General features: G+C 41.6%; 1 protein-coding gene across 2 annotated transcripts in view; it reads left to right on the forward strand.

Annotated features, from left to right (window-relative positions):
• Positions 1-1,289: 1,289 nt before the first annotated feature.
• srl (sarcalumenin) overlaps positions 1,290-18,937 on the forward strand; it is a 115,266-nt gene continuing 97,618 nt past the window's right edge. For both annotated transcript variants that reach the window (XM_072269577.1, XM_072269578.1), the window contains exon 1: positions 1,290-1,344. In XM_072269577.1, coding sequence (XP_072125678.1) covers positions 1,335-1,344 — 10 coding nt within the window. In that variant the 5' untranslated portion in view covers positions 1,290-1,334. The remainder of the gene's footprint in view (positions 1,345-18,937) is intronic.

Below are 18,937 nucleotides of genomic sequence, written 5' to 3' on the forward strand. Positions count from 1 at the left end.
GGGAACATGAGTAGAAACTTCTTCACTCAGAGGGTTGTGAGAGTGTAGAACGAGCTGCCAACACAAGTGATGCACACAAGCTTTGATTTCAATGTTTAAGAGAAGTTTGGAAAGGTATATGGATGGGAGGGGTAGGGAGGGCTATGGTTTTGGAGCTGGTCGATGGGAGTAGGCAGTTTAAATGGTTCAACATGGACTAGATGGACTGAATGGTCTGTTTCTATGCTGTATTTTTCAATGACTCTACGACTGTATAGTGGGTGAGTCTAGGAGTAGAGGACACAGCTTCAGAATAGAGGGACATCCATTTAGAACCAGAGATGAGAAGGAATTTCTTTATCCAGAGGATGGTGAATCTGTGGAACTTATTTCACTGACGACTGTAGAGGCCAAGTCATTGAATATACTTAAAGCAGAGGTTGACAGGTGTTATGGAAAGGAGGCACGAGAACGGGTTTGAGGGGGATAATAAATCAGTCATAATGGAATGGCAGAGCAGGTTTGATGGGCCAAGTGGCATAATTCTGCTCCTACAGTATAGTATACCTTATGGCCTTATGGAATGCCCTGCCAGAGGTGGTGGTTAAGGCATTTAAAAAACTCTTAGGTAGGCATATGGATGATAGAAAAATGGAGGCTATGTAGGAGGGAAGGGTTAGATTTATCTCTGAGTAAGCTGAACTGTCAGTAAAACATTGAGGCTGAAGGGCCTGTACTGTGCTATAATGTTCTTTGTTCTGTGTTCTATTTTAATCTCAGTACAGAGGGTGGTGATCTAACTTAGCCTGCACCTACCTAAGGATCTATCTATGAATTTAAAAATTTGCTGTATAGTGACAAGACAAGAGAGATGGTTAAAAGTGAATCAAAATATCTTGGGTTACAAATATTTGAGTTTTAAAAGAAAATAGATTAAAATATTTAATGCAGGAAAATTATGCATTAAATGCAACCTTGAATGAATGCAGTTCTTAAGGATTCTAAAAAATATGAATTAAGACAATGATTTGGACTGCACATTCAAACAAAACATATTTTCTGAATTCTTAAGACTCTGAGGCTGAATAATATAGAACATTGTTTTACTATCAAACTCTCACAATGAAGCTTTACGGTATTGGCTTATACATTATGCAAAGAATATTAAACAAACAATGATGTCACCAAATGGCAATTGTAACCATCGACTTCTGACCTCTGATTCCTCCTTTTAAGGTCACCCTCTGACCTCTGACCTTCTCCTCTATATATTACTGCTCGCTGACAGGTTGCTTCTGACAGTCAAAATGAAGGGACTGGTCTCATTCAGTATCTTCCTCTCTCTTCTGGTCTTTATGACAGCAGGTAGGTCCTTCTTTTTAAGTGGTGGTTGGCCAAGTGTTACCTAGGCTAACTTATTTTGTTTTAGAACATGTCTTAATTTTGTGCTATGTATAAGATAAGAACATTAAAGTTCAATTGAATGAACTGCCTGGAATCAGAGGCTAACCGACAGAGTAGAGTGTAGCAGCTGCAGCTATTACTTGCCACCAACTGTTCCTATAAAAGATGTATACAGTGAGGGATTGCTGAAATTGACAAATCTTAGTTTGGTATTGGAGTCTGAACTCAAAGTTTTGGTAATGAAAAGCCTTTTTTGTTTGGGGTCCCCCATTTTTGGTCTTTCAAAGAGTGTCAGGTTGCAAAGTCATGGAGCGAGAGTTTGCAATAGTGGAAAACAAGTGATTATTCAAAGTGATTGTCATTCTGGAATACATGGAATGGAATTTAATTCTCTGTATTAAACATAAAAATGACTTTTGTGGAGAGTTGATGGAAGAAGGTCGAGGAAAGGGACCTGTATAAGATACCCTTGTGTGCCCTTGGGTTAATTTGATCTAGAAATTTTACTGTGGCTCATGTTCGAGTATTCAGGGTTGGTGTAAAGGAACTAAGTATGGAAATGGCTTTGTAACTGGACACTAACCCTGGCTCATTGCCTCGCTATGCCAGCAGCAGTTGTTGGCTCTATGTGCTGTTACACAGGAGATTTATCCCATCTTTTTGACCATTTAAGGAGATCTTTTATTTTTCAAGAGAATTGAGATATTTGAACAATTGAATCCAGCACTGTCCCCTCAAGCATACTAGATAAGTCCTGTAACTACTGACGTGTTGAACATGGGACTTCCTTTTTCAGGGATCCTTGGCTATAAACCATTCCCCTTTACCCTTCTCCATACAACTGTCTTGGGAGTTACTGAATAGAGTTGACGCTAGAAGCCCCAAATCCCCAACACCTGCTTCGTTCAATTGCATTCTTCCAAAGTGACAATGCAAACCACACCACACAACCTGCCCTTCCCTTAAAGAGAGGAAGAACAGGTTTCCATTAGGCTTAGAATTTTGGTCAAATAGTCAACAAAATCTTTTTTAAGTCTGCTCACTTTTGAATGTATCAAAAGCAGAAAACACTTTTTGCACAATAAAATCTCACAAACAGTAACAACAACCCACTAATCCATTTTATTGAACTTTCTTGAAAATTCCTCCTCTTTGGAGAGTGCTGGGGATCTTGGCTTAATGCCACACCTCCAAAAGTATGCACTTTCTCAGTTTGGTACTGTTCCTGGTTTTTAAAGTAAGACTGACAGCTTTGGATTTCCAAAACTACAGAAAACTAATGAAGTGTAAACCAAATGACTGAGTTAAAGGGTCCAAACTGTATCCAAATTTATATAGAAACAGCAACTTGTTGTACTGTATTTCTTAAATACAAGGGATTCTGTAGATGCTGGAAATCCAGAGAGACACCCACAAAATGCTGGAGGATCTCAGCAGGTCAGTCTGCAAATATGGAGAGTAAGGAACAGTTGACATTTCGGGCCGAGAACCCTCATCAGAATTGGAAAGATTCATCAGCAGCCTCCTCTCCATAGATGCTGTCTGATCTGCTGAGTTCCATGTTATGTTGTTGTGTTGTATTTCTTGCCTTATACCATGTGGTGTTGAGACTTGGGGCCTATTTAGTAGTAGGTAGACACAGCACACTCGGTGAAGGTCCTAGTAACTAAAGATACTTTCACAACTTATGCAGGCTTCACTGATTGAGTATTGCCCTTGTCATTCATTAAAATGCACCTCATGCAAGGCCTATAAACACGCTTGAAGCTTGCATTGTTGGATGGTTTTTTCCCCATTCAGTAGTGCCCTTCATTACATGTTGTCCTGCAACTTGGCCTCAACCTTTCATCTGCAGAATGGACCCTATTTTCTCTAAGGTGTTTGTGAAACAAATCAGACTTCAATCAGTCTACAACTCTTTAAACCTTTATTGACAACCTTCTTCTGATAAGCTGTTTCATTAAAGCTGTCTTACAACTTGTGTTGTGACTGGTCTCATGGATGAATAACAGAGTTAGCCTCCAACAAGCATTGTTTCTAGCCCCATCCAATAGTCTTTAAAGAGTCATAGTTATAGAGCACTACAGCATAGAAACAGACTCCTCAGTCCATCTAGTCCATCCTGAACTATTACTCTGCCTTGTCCCATCAACCTGCACTCAGACCATAGTGCTCCATACCCCTCCCATTCATGTACTTATCCAAACCTCTCATAAATGCTGCAATTGAAACCACATCCACCATTTCTGCCAGCAGCTCATTCCATATTCTCACCACCCTCTGAATGAAGAAGCTCCTCCTCAGGTTCCCTTAAGTATCTCACCATTTCACCCTTAACCTATGGCCTCTAGTTCTAGGCTCACTGAACCTCAATGGAAAAAGCCCACTTGCATTTACCCTTTCATAATTATAATCATAATACCCCTCAATATTATCTGGAATGCTAAGGACAACTTTCCAATTCACTTATATTTTAAAAGCTATTATCAATTTCATTTCCATCACATTGTTTGCTGGACATCCTAATACTTTGTGTGGGATATAAAATTCTCTAACCTTCTTTATTTGCTCTATCAATGATATGATTCTGATGTTTCCCAGTTACTAACCAGTTGTTAGTATTATTAAAAGCAGATAATCACTATACCTGCCCATTCACCTCCATTCAGGGACCCAAACAGTCCTTCCAGGTGAGGCAACACCTCACCTGTGAATCTGCTGGGGTTGACTACTGTGTCTGGTGTTTCCAATGCAGCCTCCTATACATTGGTGAGACCAGTCATAAATTGGGGGATTGCTTTGTTAAGCATCTCCACTCCATTTGTCAAAAGTGGAACTTCCCAGTGACTAAAACAACAGGAATTCTGCAGATGCTGGAAATTCAAGCAACACACATCAAAGCTGCTGGTGAATGCAGCAGGCCAGGCAGTATCTCTAGGAGGAGGTACAGTCGATGTATCAGGCCCAGTGACTAACTATTTTAATTCCAGTTCCCATTCCCATTCCAACATGTTGGTCCATGGCCGCCTCTTGTTCCATGATAAGGCGACCCTCAGAATGATGAAGCAATACCTTATATTCTGTCTGGGTAGTCTCCAACCTGATGGCATGAACATTAATTTCTTCCAACAGTTAAAAAAATTCCCTCCCATTCCCCTCTTCTTCTGTTCTCCACTCTGGCCTCTTATCCCTTCTCACCTGCCTATCATTCCCCCTGGGTCCTCTCCACCTTCTTGTCTCCCATGGTCCGCTCTCCTCTCCTATCAGATTCCTACTTCTCCAGCCCTTTGGTTTTCCTACCCACCTGGCTTCACCTATCACCTTCTAGCTATCTTCCTTCCCTTCCACCCACCTTTTAACTCTGCACCTTTTCTTTCTAGCCCTGAAGAAGGGTCTTGGCCTAAAAAATGTAGACTGTTCTTTCATTTCCATAGATGCTACTTGATCTGCTGAGTTCCTCTAGCATTTTGTGTGTATTGCTTTGGATTTTCAGCATCTGCAGAATTTCTCATGTTTATGATAATCATTAGGTCTGGATAAAATGTCTCATGCTTTTAAGAGAACAAGAGAGGAAGAAACAGGAACACTGATCATAATTTACCAGTCGTCTTTGTTTACTGCTGCTGCTGGACCGGAGGAATGCTCATGTAGTACATTGTTCAGAAAAGCGCAGATCAATCAATGCTCATCATCATAGGTGTGTGGAGAGAAATTGTGCTTAACTAACTTGACTAGCTGTTTGCAAGGTTGACTCAGTGGTTGAAAGCAAGGGATGCTTGGATTTCTGTTTTCAGGACTTGGTGTTAGGCTTATTGCTTTTTAAGATGTGTCAAGATGACACAAGGCATAGAAAGAGTGGACAGTCAGATTCTTTTCCCAGGGTGGAAATGGCTAATACAAGCAGGAATAACTTTTAAGATATTTGGAGGAAAGTATAGGGGGGGATGTCAGAGGTAGGCTTTTTACACAGGGAAGTACTGGGTACCTGGAACACCCTGCCAGGGATGGTGGTAGAGACAGATACATTAGGAACACTGAAGAAACTATTAGATAGGCAGATGGATGAAAGAAAAATGAAAGGCTATGTGGCAGGGAAGGGTTAGATTGATTTTAAAGTAGGTTAAAGGGTTGGCATAACACTGGGGGCTGAAGGGCCTGTACTGCGCTGAAATGTTCTGTGTACATCAATGATTTTCATTTGAATGTGGAATCTATGATTAGATTGTTTGCAGATTGTGGTTGATAGTGAGAAAGAAATCTGCATACTGCTAGAAAATATCAAAGGTTTGTTCAGGTAGGCATTCAAATGGAATTCAATCTATACAGATGTGGCAGTGCATTGGAGATGGCAAATAAGACAAGTCACGCAGAATGTGGACTCTGGAGTGCATCCACACATCCCTGCCGATGACAGGACAAGTGGATAAGGTAGTAAAGAAGCACATGGCCAACAGTTCTGTACAGGTCAAAGAAGATCCAACATGGGTACTAGCCTCCCCAGCATCGAGGACACCTCAAAAGGCAATACCTCTAAAAGTCCTCATTAAGACCCCTAAGACCCAAGACATGTCCTCTTTTCATTGTTGCTAGTGACAAGGAGGTTCAGGAGCCTGAAGACACACACTCAACATTTTAGGAACAGCTGCTTCCTTTCCACCATCAGATTTCCGAATGGACAATGACCCCATGTACACTACTTCACTATATTTTTGCTCTCTTTTTGCACTCCAGCGGGCTCCCCTGCACGCTTTCCATCTGTGCTGGGTTATGAGCTGGTGATCTCTTTGGAAACTCACCCGGCAGAAGGCAATGGCAAACCACTGCTGTAACTTGCCTCGTACGCAGTTCCCCACGACGTCAGAGAGGCATGCAGGGAAATCGTCCGCTAACCGGAGAAACTCCGGATGCGACATACCTTTCCCTTTTAATTTAATTTAATTTAATTTTAATATATATTTCTTATTTTAATTTATAGTTTTTAAAAAACTATTATTATGTACTGCTGCTGCAAAACAATACATCTCATCACATGTGCCAGTGATATTAAACCTGATTCTGAGATAAAAGCACATAGATTGGATTTGTTTCGTACGGCGGGTGTTTTTCTCCTTCACGCTTCTAATTGGTTTTTGTCAAGCCACTCTTTCAGCCCGTGGCCGCATCAATGGACCATGGCAAAGCCGTCTTGGATCTTGGTGAGAGGGCATGTTTGGACCGGGTGGAAGACATCCTGGGTTGGGGCACTGCAAGAGCAAGCTGGGGTTTATCAGGTGCCCCAATTGGTGTAGTGTTTGCACTGTTTTGGCATGTCGAATTCCCAGTCTATTTGTGGCAGTCCAGTTTCTTCTGGTAGCTGCAGTAAACCCCGGGAGGAGTGAGCTGGGGTCATTGATCAGATCTTGACAGAGGGCCGTGTTGCTGTGCCAGTACTGGCGCCATTCAATGTATTCGTCATAAGAGTCGAAGTTTTTCAAGTTGTAGAAAGGTTTTCGGGATTTGAGTCAGGAAGTTGGAGGAGTATGTACGATGAGTCTATGAACTGGAGTGTTGTTGGGCATATTTTGGATATACTTGTAGAATTTTGCTGAAGCTGCTCTTCTACGGATCTCCAGGGGTGCTATTCTACTCGTTGTTGGGAGCCATTGGACAGGTGTGAATTTTAGAGCTCCTGAGATTATTCTCATAGAAGTATGGAGCTGTGTATTGATGATGTTTATACAAATCCAGATTAGACTTGTACGAATCTGAGGAGGATCCAACATCCTTGTGGGCTGGTTTGCTAGAGCTGTTGGGAGTGGTTTAAACTAATATGATGGGGGATGGGAACCAGGATGATAGAACTGAGGATGAGCCAGCAGGTTTACAAGTAGATGATGGGTGTAATATGAATGTTAGGAAGGACAACTCAAAGATTGGGTACAAATGCAGGCAGTGCCAAGAGTTAAGTTGTAACACAGAGGCAAAATTCAAAAGGGCAAAGAATGCAAAATTGAAGATACTGTATTTAAATGCTCATAGTATTCAGAATAAGGTGGATGAACTCATAGCGCAATTAGAGATTGGTCAGTATGATGTTGTGGTCAGCACTGAGTCATGGCTGAAAGAAGGTCATAGTTCGGTGCTAAATATCAAAGGATATACATTGTATCGAAAGGACATGCAGGAAGGTATAGGCGGTGGTGTGGCTCTGATGGTAAGAGATGGAATTACATCCTGAGAGAAAGGTAACATAGGGTCAGAGGCCAGCTGGTGGCGTAGTGGCATCAGCGCCGGACTTCAGAGCGAAGGCTCCCGAGTTCGAATCCAGCCGGCTCCCTTGCACGAGTGCTGGGTTGAGCTTCGAGCTAGCAACTCGGCCTCGTAAAAATAAGAAAGCCTGCTAAAACAATGCCATCATGACGGTGTCCCGATGAGTCCACTCGAAGTTAAGGGCTAAAAGAAGAAGGAAGGAACATAGGGTCAGAGAATATCGAATCTTTGTGGGTGGAGTTAAGAAACTGCAAGGGTAAAAAAAATTATGGGAATCATATATAGGCTTCCAAATAGTAGCCAAGATGTGGGGTTGAGATTGCAAAGGGAGCTGGAAAGGGCATGTAATAAAGGTAATGTCACAATTGTAATGGGGACTTCAATATACAAGGGGATTGGGAAAATCAGGTTGGTGTCAGATCGCAAAGAGAGAATTTGTTGAATGCCTATGAGATGGCCTTTTAGAGCAGCTTATGCTTGAACCTACTTGGGGAAAGGCTACCTTAGATTGGGTGTTGTGTAATAATCCAGATTTTATTAGAGAGCTTAGGGTAAAGGAACCCTTAGGAGATGGTGATCATTTTATGATTGAATTCATATTGCAATTTGAGAGGGAGAAGCATAACTCACATTCATCAGTATTGCAATGGAATAAAGGGAATTACAGAGACATGAGAGAGGAACTTACCTAAATGGATTGGAGGGGGATACTGGAGGGTTTGGCAGCTGAGCAGAGCTGGCTGAAGTTTCTGGGACTATTTCACAAGGCGCAGGATAGAGATGACCCACAGAAGTTGTTCTCAAATGGCAGGGGTAGGCAACTATGGCTGACAAAGGAAGTTAAGGACAGCATAAAAGCCAAGGAAAGGGCATATAATGTAGCAAAAGTGAATGGGAAGCTGGAAGATTGGGAAGTTTTTAAAAACCAACAAAAGGCAACTAAATAAGCTATAAGAAGGGAGAAGATAAAATATGAAGGCAAACTAGTCAATAATATAAAGCAGGATTCTAAAACTTTTTTCAGTTATATGAAAAGTAAAAGGGAGGTGAGAGTTGATATTGGACCACTGGAAAATGATGCTGGTGAGGTAGTAATGGGGTCAAAGAAATGGCAGATGAGCATAATAAGTATTTTGCTCAATCTTCACTGTGGAAGACACTAGCAGTGTGCCAGAGGTTGTGAATGTCAGGGAGCAGGAGTGGGTGCTATTGCTATTACAAAGAAAAAAGTGCTAGGCAAACTGAAAGGTCTTAAGGTGGATAAATCACCTAGACCAGATGGACTACATCTGTCAGTACCTCCAGTTGAACTCTGTCTTTTTGTGTCTTTCCCCCTAGTTTCCAGTCTGTGGTTTTGTATTGCCATGTACTCCTGTCCCCGCTCCTGCTCTACTCCGGCCTCTAGTTTTTGGATTTCTCTGGATGTTTTGATCTCTGCCTGAACTTTAGACACCAACTTTGTTTGCACCTTGGGATTTGTTACTCAATTAATATCACTGTGTGCACAGTAGTGGGTCTGTGATTGGATCTCTGCTCCAGCATCCTGACAACATCCCGAGTTCTCAAAGAGGTTGCTGAAGAGATAGCATTGCTTATGATCTTTCAAGAATCACTTGATTCTGGCATGGTTCTGGAGGACTGGAAAAATGCAAATGTCACTCCACTCTTTAAGAAGGGAGGAAGGCAAAAGAAAGAAAATTATAGGCCAGTTAGCTTAACCTCAGTGGCCGGGAAAGTGTTGGAGTCCATTATTAACGATGAGGTTTCAGGGTACTTGGAGACTAATGATAAAATAAGTCAAAGTCAGCATGGTTTCTGTAAAGGGAAATCTTGCCTGACAAATCTGTTGGAGCTCTTTGAAGAAGTAACAAGCAGGGTGGACAAAGGAGAGGTAGTAGATGTCACTTACTTAGATTTTCAGAAGGCATTTGATAAGGTGCCTCACATGAGGCTGCTTAACAAGATAAAATCCCATAGCATTACAGAAAAGATATTGGCACGGATGGAGGAATGGCTGACAGGCAGGAGCCAGTGAGTGGGAATAAAGGAGGCCTTTTCTGGTTGGCTGCCAGTGACTAGTGGTGTTCTTCAGGGGTCATTATTGGGACCACTACTTTTCACATTGTTTGTCAGTGATTAAGATAATGGAATTGTTGGCTTTGGGGCAAAGTTTGCGGATGATATGAATATAGGTGGAGGGGTAGGTAGTGCTGAGGAAGCAATGTGATTGCAGGAGGACTTAGACAAATTGGAAGAATGGGCAAAAAAGTGGGAGAGGAATACAGTGATGGGAAATGCATAACAATGTATTTTGATAAAAGGAACAATAGTGCAGACTATTATCTAAATAGGGAGAAAATTCAAACATCAGAGGTGCAAAGGGACTTGGGAATCCTTGTGCAAGACTCCGAGAAGATTAATTTACAAGTTGTGTCTGTGGTAAAGAAGGCAAATGCAATGTTGGCATTCATTTCAAATGGAACAGAATATTAAAAAAAAACAAGGAGATAATGCTGAGGCTTTTTAAGACACTATTCAGACTACACTTGGAGTATTGTCAACAGTTTTGGGCCCCATATCTCAGAAAGGATGTGTTATTATTGCTGAGAGTGCAGAGAAGGCTCACAAGGATGATTCCAGAAATGAAGAGGATAACATATGAGGAGCGTTTGGCAGTGCTGGGCCTGTACTCACTGGAATTTAGAAGAATGTGATGGGATCTCACTGATTGGAAGGACTCGATAAGGTGGATGTGGAGAGGATGTTTCCTATGTGTCCAGAACTAGAGGGCACAGCTTAAAAATTGAGGGGAAACCGTTTAGACCATGATGGAATGGCGGAGCAGACTTATAATCTTATGGTCTAAATCTAGCTAGGCCACTGTTAGAGAACCGCAATAGTTCTAGACCCCACAAGAATATGGTATCAACAACAGATGTTTATGAAGATATGCCAGTGCCAGAGGATAGTCAAGTTGTTTTCTTTTGAACATCAATGGCCAATGGGAGAGTTAATTGAGGTGGATGAAATTATCAGAAGTCCAGGCAGAGTGGATGGAAAGCACTTCAGACTTTAGCAGTAAGTTCAACAACCAGGATCACAGATTTGATAGAATTTGTTAAGGTTTAGGAGCTAATCAGTCTTATTTTGCTGTTGTTGTTGCTTGTGTTGTTCTGCTGAGCTTAGTGGACATGCAATGTTGGTGTCAGAATGTGTGGTGACATTTGTGGGCTGCACTACAACACATCCTCAAATTGTGTTGGTTGTTAATACAAATGATGCATTTCACTGTATAATTCAATGTATATGTGATAAATGAATTCAAATCTGAAAACGAACCTCAGTCTGGATTAGTGGGGCAGAGAAAGATGTTTTCAGGTGGAGGTAGAAGTCTAGGCATCCAGCAATTAGGAAGAGCAATTTATTTTATATTGTTTTTCACACACAGAAATGGCTTTGAAGTAAGTAATTGTTCATAAAACAAATTCTTGTTCATATGGAAAAGGCCAGAAATGCACAAAGAATAAATTATTTTAAGAAGACAAGGATAGAAAATTGTCTGAAAGCATGGGAAAGCTCTAATAAGGCTCGATCTAGCAGTCAGATTCATACTCCACTGCTCCCTGGTTTATATACATCTTTTTTTCTTGTTACTAGAACTGTCACAGATCTGTTTCAGGGATCCAGCACATATGCCTGGGTCAGCCTTTGACAGAATTTGAAAGTTAAAGTAACTCCAGTTTCAATCTATCTAGTCAGGTGTCTTGTTGATGCTGAGCCAACAAGGGGAGCTCTGGGTCTGTCTAGCACAGATCAAACATTATTTGTGTTGAGAGAAGCTTTTATCTCCCTTTTACATGAGACTTTATAAACATAAGAAATTGTGCAAATGATGGAAATCAGCCCCTTACCTCTTAACACCTATCACTTCACTGCTTCTTACTTCATCCCCCTCTCCTCCACACACGTACCTTCTCTCTCACCTATCACCTGCCAGCTTGTACTCCTTTTCATACTCCCACTTACTTATTCTGACTTGCTTTGCTTTGATGCTGTTGCCGCTTGTTGTTCTGCTGAATATTGTGGACATGCTGTGTTGGCTACAGAATGTGTGGCAACGCTTGCGGGCTGCCCCCAGCACATCCTTAGATTGTGTTGGTTGTTAATGCAAATGACGCATTTCACTGTATGTTTTGATATATATGTGATAAATGAATCTATTTATTCCCCTCCATAGATGCTGCCTAATTTGCTGAGTTCCTCCGGCATTTTGTGTGTATTGTATATGAGACTTTCTATTGTTTTTTTTTTGTCCAAAAAATGCTTTGGTGAGCAAGATCCACTATTTCTCATGAATAAACTGGTAGTCAGTCTCTTGCTTAAGAAACAAAAAATAGGAGCAGAAGTTGGTCATTTGGTCTCTCAAACCTGCTCCACCATTCAATATGATCATGGCTGATTATACTCCAAGCATGATCTCTTCTGCATATTCCTCAATTCCCTGAGAGTAATCTACTTCCTCTTTAAATATCCCCATCGGTCTACCCACCAAAATTCTCTGATGTAGAGAATTCCAGAGATTCACCATCCGCAGCTTGAGCCATTGTCATCCATGTTATAAAGATATTCCATCCACAATGCCATTAGGTAGAGATACTGACCCAGCAGCAATGCTAACATACACTCAGTGGCCACTTTATTAGGTACAGGAGTGGAATCCAGTGTGGTCTTGCACTGCTGTAGTCCATCCTCTTCAAGTTCAATGTGTTGTGCATTCAGAGATGCTCTTCTGCACACCACTGTTGTAACACATGGTTATTTGAGATACTGTCACCTTCTCCCAGCTTAAACCAGTCTGGCCATTCTCCTCTGACTTCTCTCATTAACAAGGTGTTTTTGTATATAGAACTGCTGCTCATTGGATGCTTTCTGTTTCTCATACCATTCTCTGTAAACTCTAGAGACAATTGTGTGCGAAAATCCCAGGAGATCAGCAGTTTCTGAGATACTCAAACAACTCCCTCTGGCACCAACAATCATTCCACAGTCAAAGTCACTTAGATCACATTTCTTCCCCATTCTGATGTTTGGTCTGAACAACAACTGAACATCTTGACAATGTCTGCATGCTTTTATGTATTGAGTTGCTGCCACATGATTGGCTGATTAGATATTAGCATTACTGAGGTGTACCTAATAAAGTGGCCACCGAGTGTATGGCCACACCCAAGTAGTGAGTGACATGGAGGTGAACTTTGAGAAGCTACATTCCTATTAGTGGAAAATAGAGGAGATAGACAGTATAGGGTGCTGTAGAGATTAGGGATATGGTGTTATCATGGTTAAAGCATTGGATTAACAATCCAGAATCTACTGAGTACAAATCACACATTGAGAACAAGAGAATTTAAATTAATTACATAGATCTCATCATCATCATCATCATCATCATCAGGTGCCGTGCCCAGTTTGAGCTTTGACTGCCATGGCCCACACACTCCTGTTTCGGGTTAAGTGGATCAATTTATTGGTATTCATTTCCAATTCTCTGGCTGCTGTCTCCATCATCATTTGTCTTTGTCTTCCTCTTGCTTTCTTCCCTTCAATCTTTCCCATAATTACTGTGCATTCTAACTCCTCTTTCCTAATCACATGTCCAATGAAGTTACGTTGCCTTGTCATGATCTCATACATTATTTCTCTTTTTGTGTTTGCTCTATTCATGACATCCTCATTAGATATTCGTTTCGTCCATGATATTCTTTGCATCCTCCTCAAAAACCACATCTCTGCTGCTACAATTCGTTTCCTCGTGTTACTAGATATTGTCCAACATTCTGAGCCATATAACATAACTGGATAAACGTAACATTTCAGTCCTCTGAGGTGGGCTGTCATGCCTAGCTCAGTATTGGTTAGTATACTCTTCATTCTCGTAAAGGTGTCTCTTACCATCCCTATTCTTCTTTTGATGTCCATGTCGCACCTGCCATCTGATGTCACCCAGCTTCCTAAGTAGCAAAAGTTCTTTACTTATTTTATGTCTTCCCCATTTATTCTCTGCTTGCAGATAGGATTCTCCTTCTTTTTGGATATCACCATGTCTTTTTGCAATTGATAGATAGACCCATTTTTGCACTTCCTGCAATAATTATATCAATTAAGTTTTGTAGTTCTTCCTCCGTACTTGGAATTAACACAGTGTCATCTGCATATCTGAAATTATTGATGTTTTCACCGCCAACTTTGATTCCCAAGATGTCTCTTATTTTTTGTAATATTGTTTCACTGTACACATTAAATAAATCAGGGGAGAAAACACACCCTTGTCTAACACCTTACTTGATTTTCGTAAACTGACTCACTTCTCCATCTAGTCTCACAGCGGCAGTTTGTTCCCAGTACAGATTTCTGATTAGGCAGAGGTCTTTCGAATCTAGATCTAGAGTTTTCTGTAATATTTCAAATAACTTATTGTGCTTCACTTTATCAAATGCTTTTGTGTAATCGATAAAACAAACAAACAAATCTTTTTGCACTTGAATAGCTCGTTCCGATAGTATCCTTAACATCAATATTGCGTTTCTTGTACCTTTGTCTTTCACAAAACCACATTGCTCAACTTTGTCTATTTCAGCTTGTATCTTACTTTTAGCCCCTGTCATCAAAATTCTTAGAAGTATCTTGGTGATATAAGACCACAAGACAAAGGAGCAGAAGTTGGCCATTCGGCCCATCAAGTCTGCTCTGCCATTCTCCCATTTAGTCCCACTCCCCTGCCTTCTCACCATAACCTTTGATGCCCTGGCTGCTCAGATACCTGTCAATCTCTGCCTTAAATACACCCAATGACTTGTCCTCCATTGCCACCCGTGGCAACAAATTCCACAGATTCACCACCCTCTGGCTAAAAAAATTTCTTCGCATCTTTGTTCTGAATGGGCGCCCTTCAATCCTTAAGTCATGCCCTCTTGTACTAGACTCCCCCAACATGGGAAACAACTTTGCCACATCCACTCTGTCCATGCCTTTCAACATTCGAAATGTTGCTATGAGGTCCCCCCTCATTCTTCTAAACTCCAAGGAGTACAGTCCAAGAGCGGTCAAATGTTCCTCATATGTTAACCCTCTCATTCCCAGAATCATTCTAGTGAATCTTCTCTGAACCCTCTCCAACAACAGCACATCCTTTCTTAAATAAGGAGCCCAAAACTGCACACAGTACTCCAGGTGAGGTCTCACCAGTGCCTTACAGAGCCTCAGCATCACATCCCTGCTCCTATACTCTATTCCTCTAGAAATGAATGCCAACATTGCATTCGCCTTCTTCACCACCGACTCAACCTGGAGGTTAACCTTAAGGGTATCCTACATGAGGACTCCCAAGTCCCGTTGCATCTCAGAACTTTGAATTTTCTCCCCATTTAAGTAATAGTCTGCCCATTTATTTCTTCTACCAAAGTGCATAACCATACACTTTCCAACATTGTATTTCATTTGCCACTTCTTTGCCCATTCTCCCAATCTATCCAAGACTCTCTGCAGACTCTCTGTTTCCTCAGCACTACCAGCCCCTCCACCTATCTTTGTATCATCAGCAAACTTAGCCACAAAGCCATCTATTCCATAATCCAAATCGTTGATGTACAACGTAAAAAGAAGCAGCCCCAACTCGGTCCCCTGTGGAACACCAGAATGGGATCCCTTTATTCCCACTCTCTGTTTCCTGTCAATCAGCCAACGCTCTATCTATGTATGTAACTTTCCCGTAATTCCATGGGCTCTTATCTTGTTTAGCAACCTCATGTGCGACACCTTGTCAAAGGCCTTCTGAAAATCCAAATACACAACATCCACTGCATCTCCCTAGTCTAGCCTACTTGAAATTTCCTCAAAAAATTGCAATAGGTTTGTCAGGCAGGATTTTCTTTTAAGGAAACCATGCTGAGTTCTGCCTATCTTGTCATATGCCTCCAGGTACTCTGTAACCTCATCCTTGACAATTGACTCCAACAACTTCCCAATCATTGATGTCAAGCTAACAGGTCTATAATTTCCTTTTTGCTTCCTTGCCCCCTTCTTAAATAGCAGAGTGACATTTGCAATTTTGCAGTCCTCCTGAACCATGTCAGGATCTATTGACTTTTGAAAGTTCATTGCTAATGCCTCAGCAATCTCCACAGCTACTTCCTTCAGAACACGAGGGGGCATTCCATCTGGTCTGGGAGATTTATCTACCCTTAGACTATTCAGCTTCCTGAGTACTTCCTCTGTCGTAATTATGTCTGTGCACACTTCTCTTCCCTGACACCCTTGAGTGTCCGGTATACTGCTGATGTCTTCCTCAGTGAAGACTGATACAAAATACTCGTTCAGTTCCTCCGGCATCTCCTTATCTCCCATTACAATTTCTCCAGCATCATATTCTATCGGTCCTATATCTACTCTCACCTGTCTTTTACTCTTTATATACTTGAAAAAGCTTTTAGTATCCTCTTTGATATTATTTGCTAGCTTCCTTTCATAGTTCATTTTTTCCCTCTTAATGACCTTCTTAGTTTCCTTTTGTAAGCTTTTAAAAACTTCCCTCTGTCTTCCCACTAATTTTTGCTTCCTTGTATGCCCTCTCCTTTGCTTTAACTTCTCTTGTCAGCCATGGTTGCATCCTTTTTCCATTTGAAAATTTCTTCTTTTTTGGAATATACCTGTCTTGCACATTCCTCATTTCTCGCATAAACTCCAGCCACTGCTTCTCTGCTGTCCTTCCCGCCAGTGTCCCTTTCCAGTCAACTTTGGCCAGTTCCTCTCTCATGTCACTGTAATTTCCTTTACTCCACTGAAACACCGACACATCAGATTTCGGCTTCTCTTTTTCTAATTTCACAGTGAACTCAATCATGTTATGATCACTGCCTCCTAAGGGTTCCTTCACCTCAATCTCTCCAATCACCTCCGGTTCATTACACAATACCCAATCCAGTACAGCCGATCCTCTAGTGGGCTCAACAACAAGCTGTTCTAAAAAGCCATCTCATAGACTTTCTACAAATTCTCCCTCTTGAGATCCAGTGCCGACCTGATTTTCCCAATCCACTCGCATGTTAAAATCCCCTACAATTATCATACCACTGTCCTTCTGACAAGCCTTTTCTATTTCCTGTTGTAATTTGTAGTCCACATCACTGCAGCTGTTAGGAGGTCTATATATAACTCCCATCAGGGTCCTTTTACCCCTGCGATTTCTTAGCTCAACCCATAAAGATTCTGTACCTTTTGATTCTATGTCACCTCTTTCTAATGATTTAATATCATTTCTTACCAATAAAGCCACGCCTCCCCCTCTGCCTACCAGCCTATCCTTCTGATACACCATGTATCCTTGGATGTTCAGCTCCCAGAGACATGCATCCTTTAGCCAGGTCTCAGTGATGGCCACAATATCATAACTGTCAATCTGTAGCTGTACGACAAGATCATCTACTTTATTCCTTATGCTGCATGCATTTAAGTACAACGCCTTAAGTCCAGTATTTGGTACTTTTTGCTTTGATTGCTCTGCAACTTTATTGCACATCGCCTGCCTGTCCTTCTTGACATCTTTACTGCTCACTATCGTAGATTTATTTCTGTTTTCCCCCTCCTCCGCTCTATCATTCCAGTTCCCATCCCCCTGCCAAATTAGTTTAAACCCTCCCTAACAGTTCTATTAAACCTTCCCACCAGGATATTGGTCCCCTTCGGGTTCAGGTGTAACCCGTCCTTTCTGAACAGGTCATACTTCCCCCAGAAGAGATCCCAATGATCCCAGAATCTAAAGCCCTGCCCACTGCACCAGTCTCTCAGCCACACATTCATCTGCCTGATCCTACTATTCTTGCCCTCGCTAGCACGTGGCACAGGTAGCAATCCTGAGATTACTACCCTGGAGGTCCTGCTTCTCAGCTTCCTTCCTAACTCCCAGAAATCTCTCTTCAGGACCTCCTCCCTTTTCCTATCTATGTCATTGGTACCAACATGTACCAAGACAGCTGGCTGCTCGCCCTCTCCCTTCAGAATATTCTGGACCCGATCTGAGACATCCTGTACCCTGGCACCTGGGAGGCAACACACAATGTGGGTATCTCTATCAGGCTCACAGAATCTCCTGTCTGTTCCCCTGAGTATGGAATCCCCTATGACTACCGCATTCCTCTTCTCCCTCCTTCCCTCCTGCACAACCGCGCCAGGCTCAGTGCCAGAGACCTGGTCACTGTGGTCGTCCCCTGTCAGGTCATCCCCCTCAACAGCATCCAAAATGAGATACCTGTTGCTAAGGGGGGCAGCCATAGGGGTGCTCTCCACAATCTGGGCATTTTCCTTCCCTCTCCTGACAGTCACCCAGTTTTCTGACCCCTGTAGCCTAGGGATGACTACCTTCCTGTAGCTCCTGTCTATCACCTCTTCACTTTCCCTAATAAGCAGTAGGTCATCAAGCTGCAGCTCCAGATCCCTAACACAGTCTCTGAGGAGCTGCATTTCGGTGCACCTGACTCAATAAACTTATAGTCCTATGTAATTCACATTCTATTCCTCCAGCTTTCTTAGGAAGAGTGATAAATACTGATTTTTTCATCTCTTCTAGTATTATTCCAGTTTCATAAATGTCATTGATTAAATCAGTAAGTTTTTCAATTCCATAATCTTCAAGGGCAATAATTTGTTCTATTACTAATTCATCAGGACCTGCTTCCTTTCCCTTCTTCATCTTATTTATTGCATTACGAACGTCAAATTTTAAAATACTTGACCTTCAATGTTTTTCTTAATTTCTGGTTTTTCGCCTCGATCGTCTTCAAACAATTCCTGAATATGCTCAGTCCATCTGTTCATAATCTCATCTTTTTCCATGACAATGGTACTGTCCTTTGCTTTCAAATATCTACCTGAAGAACAGAGGAGCTCTTTACCAGTGATTTTCTTGATTTGTTGATGTAACCTTTTTGGATCAAAATAGGGATTCTTCCTATTTGCTCACATTCCTGGTTTAACCATTCTTCCTTGGCTTTTTGACATAAGCTTTTAACTTTTTTTATCTAAGGACTTATATTCTATAGGATTTGCTCTTTTCCGTCTCCTTTCTTCCATTAGACTTTTGATTTCATCTGTCATCCATTTATTCTTTGCGCTTTTTTCTTTTTTAGGAGTCACTGACTTTGCGGATTCTACCAAGACATTCTTTAGAGAGTTAAATTTCATTTCTACATGATTGCTATCATCTTCAACAGATTCTATTTCTAGACTTTGAAATCTATTCCTTACTTCCATT

The sequence above is a fragment of the Mobula birostris genome, chromosome 9, assembly GCF_030028105.1.
Source record: "Mobula birostris isolate sMobBir1 chromosome 9, sMobBir1.hap1, whole genome shotgun sequence".
In the NCBI taxonomy this organism is placed as follows: Eukaryota; Metazoa; Chordata; class Chondrichthyes; order Myliobatiformes; family Myliobatidae; genus Mobula; species Mobula birostris.